This window comes from Astatotilapia calliptera, chromosome 3 (assembly GCF_900246225.1).
Source record: "Astatotilapia calliptera chromosome 3, fAstCal1.2, whole genome shotgun sequence".
In the NCBI taxonomy this organism is placed as follows: domain Eukaryota; kingdom Metazoa; phylum Chordata; class Actinopteri; order Cichliformes; family Cichlidae; genus Astatotilapia; species Astatotilapia calliptera.
Window position 1 is genome coordinate 28,989,022 of NC_039304.1, and position 17,497 is coordinate 29,006,518.

Here is a 17,497-nt window from a genome sequence, read left to right on the forward strand (position 1 = left end):
AGAGCTCAGAGAAGGTGTGGCCAATCAATGGTGGAGCCAAATCATGTTCAGCATGATGGTGCTAACACTGACAGATGGCTAAAAATCACTATAAAATCGTGGTTTAGCGTGTTAGCATATGCTGATTAGCACTAAATAACCGGGAGTGTTCGTATTCCAGGGTTTTTGGCCCCAATATTTTCATTGGATTTTGTTACTTGATTTAAAAAAAAAAAAAAAAAGAAAGAAAAAAGTATAATCCATAAAATAAAAATTCAGTAGTCCTACAAATACTGGATGAATTAGGTGTCTGGTACCTGCAGTCTGGTGACTTTTGTGCCAGTCCAGATGCTCTATTTGTCAATCCAGCAAGCCAGGCCCCGCCCTTCTGCTGCAGCTCAGTTAACCGTTGGTCGGCCAGGACGCTGGCCATGAGCTGCCTGTGTTTGTCAATGCTCAGAGGAACAGCCTGAAAAAGATAAGCATGTGTATTGTACCTTTTGTGTGTGTTTTTATAGAGACTGGTAAGTTACTAAAACACAAATATATCTGAGCGCACACAACGAGTAGAACGAGCATCATGTTAAAGTTATGGACCTTTATGTTGTCTGGCATTGGCTCAGCGTCCATAGACTGCAGTGCTTCTCCAAGCAGTGAGAGGGCGCTCTCACAGCGCTCTGTCAGACTCTCCAGACTCTAAACAGGACAAAAAGAAGTAGAAATCCACACAAACACATGAAATCTCTCTTTCATTCCACCTTTTTTGTAATCCACAGGAGAGGTCAGAAAAAGTCCAGAGGATAGGAAAATGTTTTCAACTGTTTAGATAAAGCAACATAAACTGTGGGGGGAAAGCCATTAAGGGTCCTTGAGATTCTTACGGGCTGTGTTTTTTCTTCACCTAGTTCATCATGCCTGTCTGAAATAATCGACCACCAGCAGACGACCACTCTTTCCCAGCCAACATCCTTTTATCTCGCCTCCCTCCCTCCTAGATGTTCTTTCTCCCACAATACTCCCTCAACTGTCAGAGGTCATATTTTACATTGGAGGTACCCAAAACTCGAAACAAGTTAAGAGCTACAAGAACTCTGGACTTTGAGTGGGTTACTTGAGCTTGTTCATTCCAAGCTGTCTGTAAGAAGTTTGAAAATAATAAAAATAAAAATACACTAAGGACTTTTTGCTTTAGAAAATTCCTCAGCTACATACAAAAATGGCATTTCCTGTGAATTAACAGAAACTTTCCGTTTTATAATTACAGAACAAAACCTCAAACAGTCGTGCAGACACATTTTTTTTCATTTACTACGGCAGCATGTTTTAATAATGTGAAAAAAAAACGAGACATGCTATCGAAATTTCATTATTTCCTGACAGAAAGGGTTAGGGTTAGGTCAGTGGTCCGACAGCTTAAGATCAAAGTGAGCTGTATGTGAAAAATGACTTTGACATCCCTGATGTACACACGCTGATGCACACGGGAGTAAAAATAGGACAGCAACCCTCTTGTGACTAGAGAAAATCTGTGGCTGCCCAGTGATAGCTTAAATGTTTTGGATTATAAGTCATTGTGGCAACTAACTAGTCTCCAGGAGGCTGAGCATACAACACCCACAATCTCTGGGCGACAGCTTTTGATTACAAGGAGATGGCATGGGTCACATATAGGAGGAAACATGTCTCCAAACAACCACTATCAGATGGATCGGTGAAGGTTTTGCAATCAAGGTGCAAGTTTTCTGTGACGTGTCTCTTTGCAAAATGGATTTGGTTAGCTGTATTCTGGTTATATTCCTGTTTAAAAGAAAGGTTTTCCAGCTCTTATGTCAAGTAGCTGTTAAATTGCCACTCTGCAGCAACTACATCATGATTTGTGGAGGAATTTATGAATTTCTGTTTCAGATCTCTGAGTTTCTGGATAGACTCTGAATACAAGCCGTTAGTGTGAATTTCTGTTCATCGAGATGGCGACAGGTTTGAAATTTTCACTGATTCATGAGTTAATGACCGTATTATCACAAACAAATTGCATTCAATTGCCATTTTGACCTGATTCAATCACAAACTAATAGCAGACTCTAATTGTTTTTATTGCTGCCCTGATACACCAAAGTCACTTTGAAGACTGCAGCTGACTGATTAATGTTCCTGTTTACACTGAAGTCTGAACTTCGTCATACCTCCACTCTGTGGATGAACCACTGAAAACACAAATGCTATAGTGGAGAATCAAATGTGAAAAGTTCAAGGATGCTTTTTCATGTTTGCATAATCGAACAGACAAAACAGAGCTCCTCACCAGTCTGAAGGCCAGCCAGTCCGCGTGGCAGTGGATAAAGTCCCCGTCTACTTCTTTGGGCAGCTGTTGTTTGTCTACATACTGCTGAAGGACACTCGTTCCTCGCACTGTGTGGACCTGCACAGGAGAGGAGAAACAGTAAGGGGCAGAGGAAGTGACTTTCTTATTGTATGTTTGAGAAGAATAAAAGCTTTTAAGGAAATTAGACCAAAAAAGAAATAAATTAAATCACACTGAAGCCTGGAACATATAAACTCTTATCTGAATGTGTTAGTGTTGGCAATGTTTACTGAGTACACACCAAGTGAAAAGCTCCAAGAGTTTACAAACATCAACAAACCTGCTGTGCCAATCATAAGTTTTCAAAAATCACCTGTTTAAACCATATTATCAGGGCATGTGGCCACTTTGAGTGAGAGAATAATGCTGACCTCTTTGTTATTTGCGATTCTATTAAATGGCAATTATGGCTAGAGGTTCTGAGAATGGGAGAGAATAAAAAAAAACTAACTTGTATTATGATTTATTTTTTACTTTCTGAGCAGGTACACAACTGGTTACTGAAATTCAACATGGTGCTGACGTTGTAATTTAACTACAGCGTTCACATCTTCTTGGAAGTGTTTGTCGTCGACATCCAAAGTTTGAACACTGCCTGCTTGAAACACAAACCACGTGGCATGACCGATCCTCCCGTGCCTGTGCGCAAGAAAGATTTCTGCTGATCGGTGCAAAGCAATATGCTGAATTAGCGGTAAAACCGAGTTATCTGAAAGCAGTAGATGTTCCAAACGTATGGAAATTGGGTTTAATAGATTCAAGCTCAATGTGAATGTGCACTCCAGCTTAAGCACTTCTGACACTGATCGCATTGCAACAAGGAACAGGGACAATTTATGGAACGTTATTTCCTCTCGCGCAATTTGCATTTCCTATATGAACACTTTTTCCTGTTGACATTATAATAGGCAATAGAATTACAGGAACTTGCTTTCTGCTAATGTTTTTTCGTGCTATTTATCACTGAGCTTTTGACATGCTTTCATAACTTCACATTTATTCATTTTACGGATCTGCAAGTAAAAGAAGTATAACCGACTTAACCATGAGGAGCTTAGTAATACAGTCTAAACATGTGATGTGCATGAGGTCACCTCTGCTCCTTCCAGGGAATGAGAAGGGGACTCCTGCTGCTCTTCCACCAACACCAGAAGGGATCCAAGACCACCGGGGACCGACCCCTGGCACGAACACAAAAACACATGTGCTCGAGCTACTATCACATCTGCAGCCTAATTAAAGCGTGCATGCAAACATTTAGCACTTCCAGTTAACCAGCGTCCTTGTGCTGTCTCACCTGGAACAATTTAAGAGCAGAGAACAAGAGAGCGGAGGGTGGGGCGCGCCTGCTGTCCATTAACACTGTTAAACCCTTTTCTTTGGCTGCAGGCCTGTTGAGGGTGGATGAAGAGAGAGATGTTAAAAATAAGTGTTTAGCTTTAAACCAGTGTAATAGCCATTTTTATTTAGGTATTTTCACCAAACGATGAAGTTGAAACAAACATTTGTTCTTAAACAAGAGTTTTTTGGTCATTTGCATAGAATCACATCATTTCTACCCAAAGCCGTTGAGAAGCTTTGGTTCTGACTTGCCACAAGTAGTAGCAGTTATTGTGCCAGGTAAACTGGCAAGCTCAGATGTGTTTGTGAAGCTGACATTGAGTCAGTTTGTTATGTTTGTCCTCCGTTTTCTGGCACACTCTGTGTTTCCCTCACACCACCTTATGTTGTAATTGGAAAAGTCAAGAAGCGAGTCGAGTCGAACATAATTATGAGGCGCTTTTCGTTAAACAGGCTCGGTCTCGGTGGTATAACAGGAAACAAACCACACAAGCCTAAATATAAAAATGTGAACAAAAAAAGCCAGTTAAAGATTTTTAAACATACATTCAGAGAATCGGGGGAATCAGAGAGCCGAAGGCTACATTTATTGGCAATATCCCCCTGTATTTAAAAGCCATAAATCTCTGGTGACAACGGACGACTAAAATAAACAATCAAAGGAGGAACACGCACTTACCGCGTGATTGTGTGGTAACAGGCCAAGACGCGGGCCATCTCCTCCCCAGAGAAACCCACTTCTGATGCGTCGGCCTCTGTGAAAACCAGAACACGCCCCAGCCTGTCCACTGTACCTGTGGTCAATATGCATCAGGTTAAGCATCGAGTGGGGAAGCCAAGAGGACAAACTAATTCACCGAGGCTACAAGCATACAAATCCATTTGGTTTTTCTCTGTGCTGTAAGCTTGTTGGTGTTATTGATATCTACTAAAGACACTATCTCTACTTTTAAGATTAGACCTCAAACTTTCCTTTTTGCTAAAGCATATAGTTAGGGCTGGATCAGGTGACCCTGAATCCTCCCTTAGTTATGCTGCAATAGGTATAGTAGGTATATGTTGGGGGATTCCCATGATCCATTGAGTATTTCTTTTTCACCTTTCTCACTCACTATGTGTTAAAAGACCTCTCTGCACTGAATCATACTTGTTATTAATCTCTGTCTCTCTTCCACAGCATGTCTTTATCCTGTCTTCCTTCTCTCACCCCAACCGGTCGCAGCAGATGGCCGCCCCTCCCTGAGCCTGGTTCTGCCGGAGGTTTCTTCCTGTTAAAAGGGAGTTTTTACCTCCCACTGTCACCAAAGTGCTTGCTCAATCGCATGATTGTTGGCTTTTTCTCTGTATCTATTATTGTACGATCTACTGTACAATATAAAGCGCCTTGATGCAACTGTTGTTGTGATTTGGCGCTGTATAAATAAAACTGAATTGAATTGAATTACTTAGGATCACCATGATGTGAACTTTGGAAATAAAGCAGGTTTTGTTTCAGTACCATAAAAAAATAAAATATTTCTTTTGATACTTGGTAAAGATACAAGCCAGCTATGCAGACTAGAAAGGCAACAAAAAAGAAAAAAGTTACTACTTTACAAAAGTAATTAGAAAGGCTTCACTGAAGCAATTTCACAAATAACACCCAGATAATGTGGGAAAACCCAGGAAGGACATGGTCCAAAGCTGACTTTTCTGATAAGTGTAAAAGTAGATTTTTAGCTCAGGAATCATCTGATTACTGGAAATACTTCTGGTTTTGGGGGCTGCCTGGGTGGAGTGTACAGACAGCTAACAGCAGACCATTTACTGGGAATACACCAGCCTGCAGTGTTCTCACATTGGCACTAATCAGTGCCATTGGACATAAATATTCTAACAGACATGCATCAAAACTGTCAAATAGTCCTTTTTGTTTTTCCCCAAAACTTAGAGTTGATGTTGTGGTAATCACCAATGATGACTTAGACATCTGTGTGTTAAAGGCTGTTGGTTATATGTTCTTGCTTAAATTGCCATTTGCATTTATATATGCAGCTCTGTCAAATAAGCCCTAGAAATGTCCAGTGCACATATCTAAACAGGCCCTTGTTAAAATGTTCTGAGCTGATTATGCAGAAGGCCCTAAAGAAGCTTGCCTGTCAACTTGAGCTTCCCTGACTGGAGAAGGTCTGCGTCCAGTTCCCTCAGCAGGGCGGGCTCTTTTGAAGCATCACCATTCTGTTTGTCAGGTGACGCAGCCTCCTCATTAGAGTGGTTAAAAAAAGATGTGCCCGACTGTCCGTTACACACAGGCAGAGATGATTCAGCTTCTGTGAAGGGACAGAAAAATATACAAAACAGTCTGAGGACAGTTAAGCACACATGACCAAATGTTCGTGCACAAACACGGTTTTCTTCAGACCTGCGCTGCTTTTCACTGTGTTGTCTGTCGCCTCGCTATCTGCAGCAGAAGCACCTTCAGTTTGGTCAGCCTGCTCTGCTTCCTCTGTTTGGCTCTCCTTGGCAGTCGGCAGTTTTGTTGAAGCAGTGCAGGTGGCTGGGCTTGGTTGAGGAGTTTTAACCTGCATTTTCAAGGCCTTCTCCTTTACACGACCCCCAGATTTAGCTTTCCCTTTGGCCCCCTTTCCCTTCCTTTTCCTCCTAAACACAAAGCAGAGGAAAATCTTAATGAGGCACACCATAAAATTAATAGCTGCACTTACAGGCATGTGTCACGGTCATGCCACATTGCGTTTTTCAGGCCTTTCTGTGTCCATAAGGTTGCAGCTAAGTGTTATCAAGTTGTGTTTTAATAAAGAAGTGTCAAAAAAGAACACAAATAAGATGAAAGAGTACGATATTTCAGTACCTTGGTGCTCTGAATCCTGCCGTTTTAACCTCTTTTCCTCTGGGGCATACTCTGTCCTCCACTTTTCCTTCATCCTTTTCATCCATGGATTTTTGGTTTGACAAACTCTTCTTTTTAGACCCAGTGTTTGTAATTTCACCACTTTTTGAAACAGCAGCGAATGGTCTCTGTGGTGCATCTGATGTTGGGGTATTAGCCTCACTGTCTCCGCTCAGTGGTTTATCAGCATCCTCAAAAACAGAGTCCGAATGTGATCCGTGATCAGAGTGGCCCTCTACAACGTGTCCATCTTTGTGGTTTGTTAACTCATGGATTTCACCTGTGTCCAAGCTGTTGTTGCTCTTGGATTCTTTACTTTTGTGGTCATCTTTACATAGCTGTGTGTGACCATTGCTATCTCTCTCCTTGCCCACTCCAGGTCTCCTTTCCTTGAATGGGCCATCAAAACAAAGGCGGCGGCTTTCCAGGCCTTCAGAGTCTCTGTTTGTTTTATCTCCTTCATCAGAGTCATGGACTGAGGAGGAGAAAGACCTCCTCCCTCGGCCAGGCTCGGCAACTCCTGGCACAGGCAGTGGCGGTAATGCTTCACCCTTGGCAGCCACAGCGTCTCCTTTGATGCCAAGAATAGCCCGAAAGCTTCCTGACCTTTCCGTTCGCCCATATCCCCATGCTTTTCCTCTGCGAACCTTGATAGCCTTTCCTCTCCTGCAAAGAGGTAGAGTCTTGGTCTTACAGATTCCATGCATCTCTTGGTACCGCTGCCTTGGATCGACTCCTCCATCAGGACCCCCCCTGGGTTCCAAAAGCTCGACATAATCCCCATCGAGCTGAGGTTGTCTCGATGTCCGCCCAAGGCCGTCTTCACTGCGCCTTCGTCGAGGAAGCACACAGTCAGAGTCCAAGCCATCCGGTTGCAAATCCTCATCTTCTTCTTCATCCCAGGACCAGGAGTCTAATTCCCCAGAGGATGAGCCACCCCAGCCTCCGAGGCTGCTACCCCCCTCGCTAGGCAGACGGTTGGACATTAGGCCCAACTCTTCAGAGGGGTCGTGGATAAATTTTGGGTAGACTACCTCCTTCCATGGAAGTCTAACCACACCATCGCATGTACTGACCAGACAGGTGTCAAGTCCTCCTCCAACTTTGTAAAGAAGAGAAAGGAATGCATTTATGAAGAAAAAGTACAGGGTAATTTAAAAAATAAGAAAACACCAACATCAGCTTGACTTGACTAAAATGAGCTTTGTTACATTTCTTTAGCTCTGCTGTTACGTTCTCCCCATCTGCCATCATCACCCTTATATACATAGCCCCCGTCTTTCTGTCCTTCCACCTGGTAAAAAATATGATTCTTCAAGCAACCCACCTGTATTACCCAATCTTCAGTTCCCCAATGATCTTTTCTAACGGTCAGATAAGAGGAATCTGTTCCTTACCTTCTCTCTTGTGACCCCGCTCTTTGTTGATGATGTGAAGCCACTCAGTGGTGAACACAAGGGGATGCTGTGACTCGGGCACCAAGATTTCCTGAACAGTCCGTCCCCCAGGAGCCAGGCATTTTAGTGCCAGCCTTGGGCAACGTGTAGAGAAGGGAACCACCTGTAGGTAGAAGTCATTACTGCGCAGAAGCCTCCAGTCCAAAGTGGAAAGTTGGACAACCACTTTTTCGCCCAGGCAGAGAGGCCAGCCAGAGTGAAGGAACAAGCAACCCAGGTACTGAGACTGACACAAGAAAACAAAGAGAGAGTGTTAAATGTACGAACAGAAAATTAAACCTTCATTCAGATAATGTTAGATTTTGCTGAACAAGTCATCTTTCTGAACCCCTTCCGACTGTGTGATGCACTGACCTCCTTTTAGAACCATTAGAGTCCCCTCAGTGTGCACAATTGTGCTCTCCCATTCACCCACACCCACACTGGTGTCCGCCTGCATGGTTGTATCTGGCTTAGTTATTTAAATGAGCAGAAATTCTAGAACTGATACCACACGAGTCAACGGTTTTCACAAGCTGAACTGGCCAAAAGCCAGTGCCACATACAAATGTCAGACATGACGTGTGTCCTAAGTGTAAAACTGCTTAGTTAGCAGAGAGTCAATGAGTCAGACAGAAACTTGCAGATGACCAGCTCCTCGCAACAGGCAGCCACTACTAAAACAGTTGGAAAACACATCAGGTGGCTCTGTAAGAACGACAGAATCAATTTCAATCAGTCCTAAATACAGAAAACCCTCCAGTGAATAGTAAAAGAATTTAACTGCAAATTCTGTGATTTCGGGCACAGCAGTGTGGGCCTCTTGTGGGACCCTCTGCACGATTAATCAACTGATCTATTTAGGTAATACACCTTAATCCAAGCACTATTCCCACCTTAATCAGTGGTGTGTCCAATCTATATCCCCTTTCTTAAAGCCTTGAAGCCTAAAACTCATCCAGAGCCTCTCTCTGCTGTTCCCAGTCACGTCTAATCGACTGACACAGGGCTGCTCGCTCCTCTCTCTGTGCCCTCCAGACTCACGAGACGTGATCAAATTAAATTCCTTCCTCAGCCTCTCCTCCATCTCCCCTTATTCTACCTCTGTCCTTTATTCAATTTCTTCCTCTTAAGCCTCCCTTCTGTCTCATTTCGTGCCTGTTCTGTCACTGTGGCAAGCTTTGGGGAAGCAAGTATCTGATATCTGTCAGGGTGAATATTAGCATTAAAAAGCATGTGCAGCTTTTCCTCTCTTAAAAAGTTTGCCTATTTCGAGCCAGTCCACAATCTGTAACTCTCTGTGTCCTCTGGCCCACCCCCTCCTTCTCCCTCAATATGCCCCAGTGTTTGCTCCTTCTTCCCCACCTCCCATTACTCAAAAATTCCTCAATCAGTCTGCTATTGCCTGCTAAACTCCAGCATCGTCTCTGTTTTCGCACAGGCACAGTGAATGGGAGTCATGTTCATTCTCTCCTTCGACTCCCACCGCTTCTCTGTTACTCACTCTTTCTCTCGCAGCAAGTAACACACTCACATATGGAAGGCATTATTGTCATGACTCACAGTCTAACTCCCATCCCAGGCAGCTCCACTCAGCGACAATGAAAACATAGTTTGCTCACAAACGCTGTACGGGGGTGTGTATATGTGTGTGTATAAGTCTAGGAAAACTGTGGAGGGAAATATGAGAACGTTCTTAGCTACCAATCTTGCACTAAACACTGCGACTTATTTACCTTTGCGTGTCTCAGAAAGTTCAATATAAAGAATGCTGTTCAATTAAACATCAGGGATTCGAGTTAAATAGACATCGCGCCTTATTTCTTTGTCTCGGTTTGGCTAAGTGTGGCAGAAACAGCAAGAGAGTGACACAAAGTGGAAGTTGCATGTTTGCACAAGGTTTGGACAGTGTATCCTGTATCATATTATTTATATGCGTTTGTGTTTATGTATGTGGGATCCTAAAGACATCACAACATAAACTATTTATTTACACAAGACTGCACTGCATGTCATTCACTCCTGGAGCTTCCGAGGCAGGAAAACCACCTCATTTGTTTGCGAATCTCAAATGTCACCAGAGACTTTCACAAATTTTACCGAGCAGCTAAAGTTTAGGGGCAGACTCGAGCCTCCATAACGTAGTGAACAACTGGTATTGGGTTACGTGTATCAAACTCTACATGTTTTAAGTTCTGGAGTCTTCCTGTCACCAGCTACAGAGACACTACAGGACCCCCGGCATAAAACTTGGACTTGACTGTTGAGAATACAACCCCAGTTTATATTGGAAATCACAGACTTTTAAGCCAGAATCTGTAGAAACCCCAAATAATAAAAAACAATCAGACAGGTTTTCCACTGTTCTGAAATGATTTAGTGAGAAATGTTAAAGACTAGACTGAGGCTTAATTTGTGCTGCATTCTGCCAACAAGATCAATACCAGCAGTTCTTTGTCTCCATCAAACTGCAAATAAATTTAGTCTTATTGGTTCCTTTAGTCGTTTGCTGTCTTTTAAAGTACTTTTTAATAACTTGTCTGTCAATTTTAAATGAATGTTAAAATTGACTTAGCTTAATTTGACCTTTATAACTTGGACTTTACTAAACTTCATGTTGAAATGAAATCAAGACAGTAAGCATCTCCTCATGCATCTGTGGCTAAAACTTCCACGGATGCCACACAGTTACAGTGCTGATAACAGAAGAGATCAAATAATTTGGTTTCTTATCATGGGTATGCTACATAATTGTAAATAGAAGTTATTGACTTACATTTATTTATCTGCACTTTAGAACTTCTGTTTAAGAGATTTGGCGATGTCGCATCTTTTACTCACCTAACAGGTTTGGGTTTATTCTGCATAGCTGAATTTGACAAGGCATTGCTCAGATTATGAACTACGGCTTGACTGCCTTAAATTGTCAGTTCCAATAAGTAAGTTACCTGAGAAATGACCCAAGGACCATTTTAAAGGAATCAAGAAGCTAGCTGGTAAATTTCTCAGACTATACTTCTTGTGTGTGATGGCTGATTCTGTTTCTAAGTATTCAGCTTTGTGTGTGTTCCATTCAAACAGTGTTTGCAGTTTAGAACTCACACAGGCATGCTGCTGGAGTTTGTGCAGGAGGTGCTTTGCAGGTACGAAGTAGTCCAGGAGATAGCGAAGACTGTCGTGTTGATAGGTCGACTCCAGGACTGAGAAGACCTGGACAATGGATGCAAGACTCGGTAAAAAACCTTTGGAGTGAATAGAAAATTAAGCTATTCTCTGAGTATCAGATTCTTAGGCACTAAACAGCATTTACTTTAGCAACATTTTTTTTGTGTGCGTGTGTGTATTTTTTGTCTATCAGTGGATTTGTAGAGGGTTTAATTTCCCCTTGAGTGGAAGAATTTGCTCAACCCAGACAGCATATGATCAGTAGTTAAAGCAAGCAAATCACCAAGGCTGTTTAATTTGATCCCTCTTGTTGTATCAAACAGCTTTTTCCATGGCAAGAAACAAAACTGATTGGAAGCTATGTGACAACTTGGAAAAAAAAAACAATTACAAAGTAAGTAGAGTAACTCTCAATGGTTCAAGCCGTTGCTAAAAAAATCTGTTTGTATCCAGAATTTTAAGGAAACAAAGCACCGAAAGCTAAATTAATGCTAGATATAGTTAGGGGTGCTATAATCTAAGAATATTTGGTTATAACTGACTAGATTTGCTTGTGTTATCGAAAAGTCAAGGTGTTCTTGTTGTAGGGTTTCAAATAGGGTTTCTGGTAGAGCAAAGATATGGATAACATGTGCTTAATGGCAATACTGGAGTAGCAGCATTGAATAAATCACAAGCTTGTGTTTTCAGTTAAACTCAGGTTTAAGGTTTAACTTCGCACTTGGTTAGGTTTGGAAACTGCAAACCTCGTTGGATAGTTAGTTAAGATTTTTTTGTTAGATTTAGGCATCAAAGTCTCTTCTGTAAGACTTGAACACCAAAGACTATTTGGTTAGGTTTAGGTACTAAATACTTCTTGGTTAGACTTCTTGGATAGATTTAGGAACTAAAACCTTCTCTGTGAAGTTTAGGTAACAAAGACTACTTGGTCCAATTTGAAAAAAGAAAAAAAGAAATATCTAAGCTGGTTACTAAAAATACTAAAAACTAAAAATTTGAAAACTAGATGGAAAGTCTGTGCTATCCATACAAACCCAACTGCAAAAACAACTCAAAATTTGGCAAATTTCATTTTATTCCTAGAATATATAAAAACATTTTAAATGTTTAAAATGAGCAAAACATATTAGCTCATTTTGAATTCGATTACAGCAACACGTCTCAAAAAAGCTGGGACACCGCCATGTGTACCACAATGTAAACCGAGCTGCTGGAATCGTGGGAGAGGAACATTGTCCTATACTTGTCTACTGGAGGATTCTAGCTGCTCAACAATCTTCGGGTTTCTTTGTTGTGTTTTTCATTTCATGATGCTCCAAATGTTTTCAGTTGGTGAAACGTCTGGACTGCAGGCAAGGCTCTTCAGTACCCTTGTACTACAATGGCACACTATCTTTATAGATGCAGTTTGCTGCGCTATGCAAGGCCATCCCTGAAAAAGAAGTAGTCCGGATAGGAGCATGTGTTGTTCTGAAACCTGTACACAAAGGCTTTTTTCCCCGCTAATACTGACTATAGACATTTCTGTGCATTTACAGAAGCTGTCTGTTTTGTAATTACATGACAGTACAGGCAATGGCCTACACATTTTACACTGTTATTTCCTACAATTTAAGAAACAGATGTCTTGCATTTACTACAACAGCATGTGGACAGAGATAAACTGTTGAAACTGCACTTCTTTTACTTGTATTAAGAAGAAGAATATGTAGTTAAACCCGATTAAACTTCTTTTGCTGGCAAAAGGGAACGCGTTTGACATCCCTGCCATAGAAGACGGCAGCCTTTCTGGATCATGTTCACATATGGCTTCTTCTTTTGATAAAAGCGCTTTAACGTACATTTGCAGACGGTGATTTCCATGACAGGCCAGAAGATGACAGCCATTCAATATGGATTTTTTATATTCTGATTCTCTAAAAGGCTCTTTTTATATCCAATCGTGTGACTGACCAGTAGGTAATCAACCTAATTAGTTGTAAATGTTCTGCCAGCTGTTTCTTTTCAGAACCAATTACTTTTACTTTTTGTTGACCCTGTCTCTGTGACCCTTTTTGAGGTGCTGCTGCAATCAAATTCAAAATGATGTCATATTTTCATGAAATAGTAAAATTTCTGTGTTCTACTGTGAATAAAATAAAGCTTTAGGAGGTCATAGCATTCTGTTTTTATTTACGTTTTACACAGCCAACATTTTCAGAATTGGGTTTGTACATCACACTGTCTTTGTCTACACAACCCTTGTATATTTCCCTGAAGACGTGCACTGGGATGAAGTTGTGCGCACTAGTGAAATCTACCTGGGAGAGGAGGGGTGGGGCTGTGCTCTCAAAAGGAGGATAAAGCGATGAGAGCGCCCCCTGCACGCAGTCCTCCATTGCCTCTGAACCCTGCGAGAGATAAAGAAAGGGTTAAAAAAGGGGTTTAATTCATCACCGGACACTGAATCAACTGTAATATCCGTTTGTGTTGAACAGCCGGCTCGTGTCTGTTTTTGCTGACGCCCACACGTACACATAAATATACACACATGGTCGGCTCTGAGCTTCCTGCTGTACGGCCTCCAGAGTGTCAAGCATTTCCTCCGAGGCCCAGTAAATGTAGAAACCCCCCAAAACAAAGGTGACTTCACTTCAGTGTGTTAACTCCCTAATACTTAGCTGCACACACACACACATCATAGCACCGGGCAGGTCAGTGAGTTGGAGCATGGAGCACATAACACACTTGGTGTTTATTTTTGTTGGCATGGTAACCTGTAAACCGCCCCCCTCTCCAACTTCTCTTTTTCGCTCTCTACTTTAACATTTCCTCACTGATCCTCCAGCAGCTTCTCTTTCTATTTTATTTAATTTTTTACATCATCTCTATTTTTTTAACCCAACTTTCTTTCTTTCACCTCCCGCCGATTCTCTGAATGTCATCTGACAACAATTACATTGAGATTCTCTGCAACAGCCTGCATAGCGTGTTGAATATCTGCAAAAACCAAAGCAATAGACAGAAAGCAATAAGTTAAAAAAAAGGCTGAGGAGGGGAGAACAGAGTGTGTGGAAAAAAGTGGAGAACGAGAGAGAGAGCCAGGAATGAATGAGCTGGTGGTGTTGTGGGGGCTTTTATGGAAGAAGACCTAGGTTGAACTGTATTTCAGTATTATTTTTTGGGCTTGTTTTTGTGTGCAGAGGAGAGCTGAGGTTTAGCCACAAAGGAGGACAGAATGAGTCGTACAAGAAGGATACCATTTGAAATGTACCTCTTACACAACTTTTTGACTGAAATGCTCTCACAAAATGAAGCAATCAGTTTAAGAAAGATTAAAATATAAAGTCATATCTTATTTGCAACTGTTTTTGATCCAGATCTTGGGAAAAATAGTTGTGCTATTAACTAAAAGCAACAAGGAAAAGAAATGGTGTGGAAAGCGATTACTGTATCCTGCTTTTCAAATGCTGAAAATGAAAAACAAAGTGCATGTGAGATGGTCACAACAAGTCAACAGTATAACTGGGTGGAGTGCTGTTCTGCTGAGGTTATTCAGGGCTGCTCTGGACAGATGTTCGGTTCTGTTTCCTAACTAGTCTTTTGGCTAGAAAGATCATTTCAGTCTGTTTAGTTGAACCCCTGTACAGAGTGGGTGAAAAACTCGACTCTGAAAACCAGAGAGAAGTCAGACACAGACTGCATACGAACATGGCTGTAGTCACCACGATGTCATGCATGTTGGTGTTTTGAAACTGGATATGACAATCGAGGGGTACACGTGACTGTTAAAATTAGGAATGCTGCAAGTTTATATAATAGCGTGTGGTACTTTGGGCTGCTCCTACTCCATTTCCCTGGGGGTCGCCACAGCGGATGGATAGCATGTTTGACTTGGCACAGATTTTGCACCAGATGCCCTTCCTGACACAATCTTCCCATTTATCTGGGCTTGGGACCAGCACTAGGAGTACACCAACTCGTGACTCCCTCAGTTTGTGTCTCCTAATGGTCTCAAACCAAGGAACAAATGTTAACCACTACACCACGGAGCCCTGTCAGCTGGGAGGTACACCCATCCTCAATTGTACAATTGAACAATATAATGTTCACTTTATAAAATGAACATTTATTGCTGTAAAAAGACTTAGAATTGGCACAGAAGCCCCCCCACCGTAGGGTCTTCACCTATGGACCGGTCTTTAAGATGTCGCGGATAAATACAACAAAATAAAATGATACGACCAAGACAAAAACTGTGGCATTTGGTAAATATAATGATCAACGTGAATTCTCTGTGAAATTGTGTAACTTTATTAGCAGCGCCCTCCTGAAATGCGCCAACAACACTGAGAGTAACATCCTCCTCTCTGCCCCTTAATGCTCTCTGGTCGCTATAGTAATGCATAAATATTTCTTTTAAAATAACACACAACTACAACACGGGAAAAGACACAGGGAAACAGAGTTAACGATAAAAGAAAAAAGAAACCCTGAAAACCATAAATTTTACACCCGAGCCTCAACTCTCGTGGTCCGGTACCAAACGATGGATTGGTACCGGGCCATTGCTTGGCGGTTGGGGGCCGCTGATATAAAGCACCTTGAGGTGACTGCAGTTGTGATTCTGCACAATTTAAGTAAAAAGGAGTTAAAAATGGGGGGGGAAAGTAAAAAGTGCTGTTTTGCTGTAGATGTATTTATAGTGAAACCTCTTTATGCAACCAGAGGCCAGTAGAAAAAAGAAAAGCAGGTTTAAGGCACAGCTGTGCTGGCTTTACTTTTTCAAAACACAGCTTAGATTTCCATGGGCAGAGCGCTCAGAGGACATGTTTGTTCACTGGTTTTCTTTGAATGAAGCCACTAAATCACCAACAGACTGTCATTTTATTATTTAGTTTCCAGAAAAGAAAATCTTAGTAGACTCAAGTGATATTTTCAGTCTTATTTGACTCAAAAAATGGAAAAGTGTCAGGTTATTAGAATTTCAAACTTTTTAGGCAAGTTAATGCAAGTCAAATAGTCTGTTTTATTACCTTAAACAACACTGAAGAATACACTGAATATTGGGTGTAATTAAATGCATTTAGACATGTAGACAAGGTTCGGGATGGCCTGCTTAAGCTCAAACCAAATGTAAGAATAGTGGCTTTAAATGTGGTCTGAGTATTTCAGAAACTGGACAATTTTCCCACACAACCATGTCTCTGGTTTACAGAGAATGATTTGAAAAAAGAGAAAATATCCAGTGTGCAGCAGTTCTCTGGTTGAAGAATACCTTATTAATGCCAGAGGTCAGAGGGGAATAGCCTGGCAGATAGGAATGCAACAGTAACTCAAATAACTATTTGTTTCAACAAAGTATGCGGAAGAGCATCTCTGAACACAGTAACAGAAGACCACGCCGGGTGCCATTTCTATCAGCAAAGAACAAGAAACTGAAGCTACAGATCACACAAGCTCACCAAAAATGGTCTGACGAGGCTACACATGCTACTTCAACATTCAGGTGGTAGGCACAGTGGTGTATAATAGTGTGTGGCACATTTTGGGCCACTTTGAAACAACATTTAAAAGTAGTGCTGTCATCGTTAAAATGATGTTAACGCCATAACCGTATTAACGTGGCAAATCTCCGAGTTACCGCAGATCACCACACTAACATGTTGACGCCGTGCAGCCGCACGCACGGGGTGATCTGCGGTAACTCGGAGATTTGCCACGTTAATACGGTTATGGCGTAAACATCCTTTTAACGGGATTAATGATGACAGCACTATTTAAAAGCCACATCGTGCATCGCCGTTCATGACCTCAGTGGACCCATCTTCTGACGGCTGCTTCCAGCAGAATTACACAGCGTGTCACAAACCTCAAATCTTCTCGAACAGGTTTCTTGAGCTTGTTGATGTGACCACTTTACCTGCACTTTTTCAATGTTAAAATAAATAAATTATAAAAAAATAATTTATTAATTGCAAAAAACACGGTACGACCAATTGTGTGCAGGATTTGTGCTGCCAAAACTGTCTTTGTATAACACAGGGTGTGTATTCGTTTATTCACGATGGTCAACTGTGGACTGTACTATTTTACAGAGCATGCTATAGTAGGTGTAACAGTAGTAAAAAAAAATAAAGGCTCAGACAGCCTTCTGGCTCACTGACAGAACATATTGAGTCTAGTAAAAGCACAGCAGGTGGTTCTGAGGATTGCAAGGCAACCCAGCAGTAACTTCCTCTTAACTGAAGCCCTTTTCAAACATCCCCACTAGACAATTCAACAAAACACTAAATTAAAGCAAAAACTAAAAGATGTCAGCTGAAAATCTTGAATGTTTTAATTCTT

General features: G+C 41.6%; 1 protein-coding gene across 2 annotated transcripts in view; it reads right to left on the bottom strand.

Moving 5' to 3' along the window:
* The window catches only part of arhgef40 (Rho guanine nucleotide exchange factor (GEF) 40), a 46,969-nt gene that overhangs the window by 21,188 nt on the left and 8,284 nt on the right, over positions 1–17,497 (bottom strand). Inside the window, exons 1-13 of one of the 2 annotated variants that reach the window (XM_026162681.1) lie at positions 13,685–15,201; positions 13,471–13,560; positions 11,108–11,215; positions 7,967–8,252; positions 6,531–7,671; positions 6,084–6,322; positions 5,818–5,991; positions 4,362–4,476; positions 3,639–3,732; positions 3,436–3,522; positions 2,282–2,398; positions 577–675; positions 297–448 (exon numbers count right to left, since the gene is read on the bottom strand). In XM_026162681.1, coding sequence (XP_026018466.1) covers positions 297–448; positions 577–675; positions 2,282–2,398; positions 3,436–3,522; positions 3,639–3,732; positions 4,362–4,476; positions 5,818–5,991; positions 6,084–6,322; positions 6,531–7,671; positions 7,967–8,252; positions 11,108–11,215; positions 13,471–13,560; positions 13,685–13,702 — 2,720 coding nt within the window. In that variant the 5' untranslated portion in view covers positions 13,703–15,201. Of the gene's footprint in view, positions 1–296; positions 449–576; positions 676–2,281; positions 2,399–3,435; positions 3,523–3,638; positions 3,733–4,361; positions 4,477–5,817; positions 5,992–6,083; positions 6,323–6,530; positions 7,672–7,966; positions 8,253–11,107; positions 11,216–13,470; positions 13,561–13,684; positions 15,202–17,497 lie in introns of those variants that run through there. The other variant, XM_026162682.1, reaches the window with a different exon arrangement.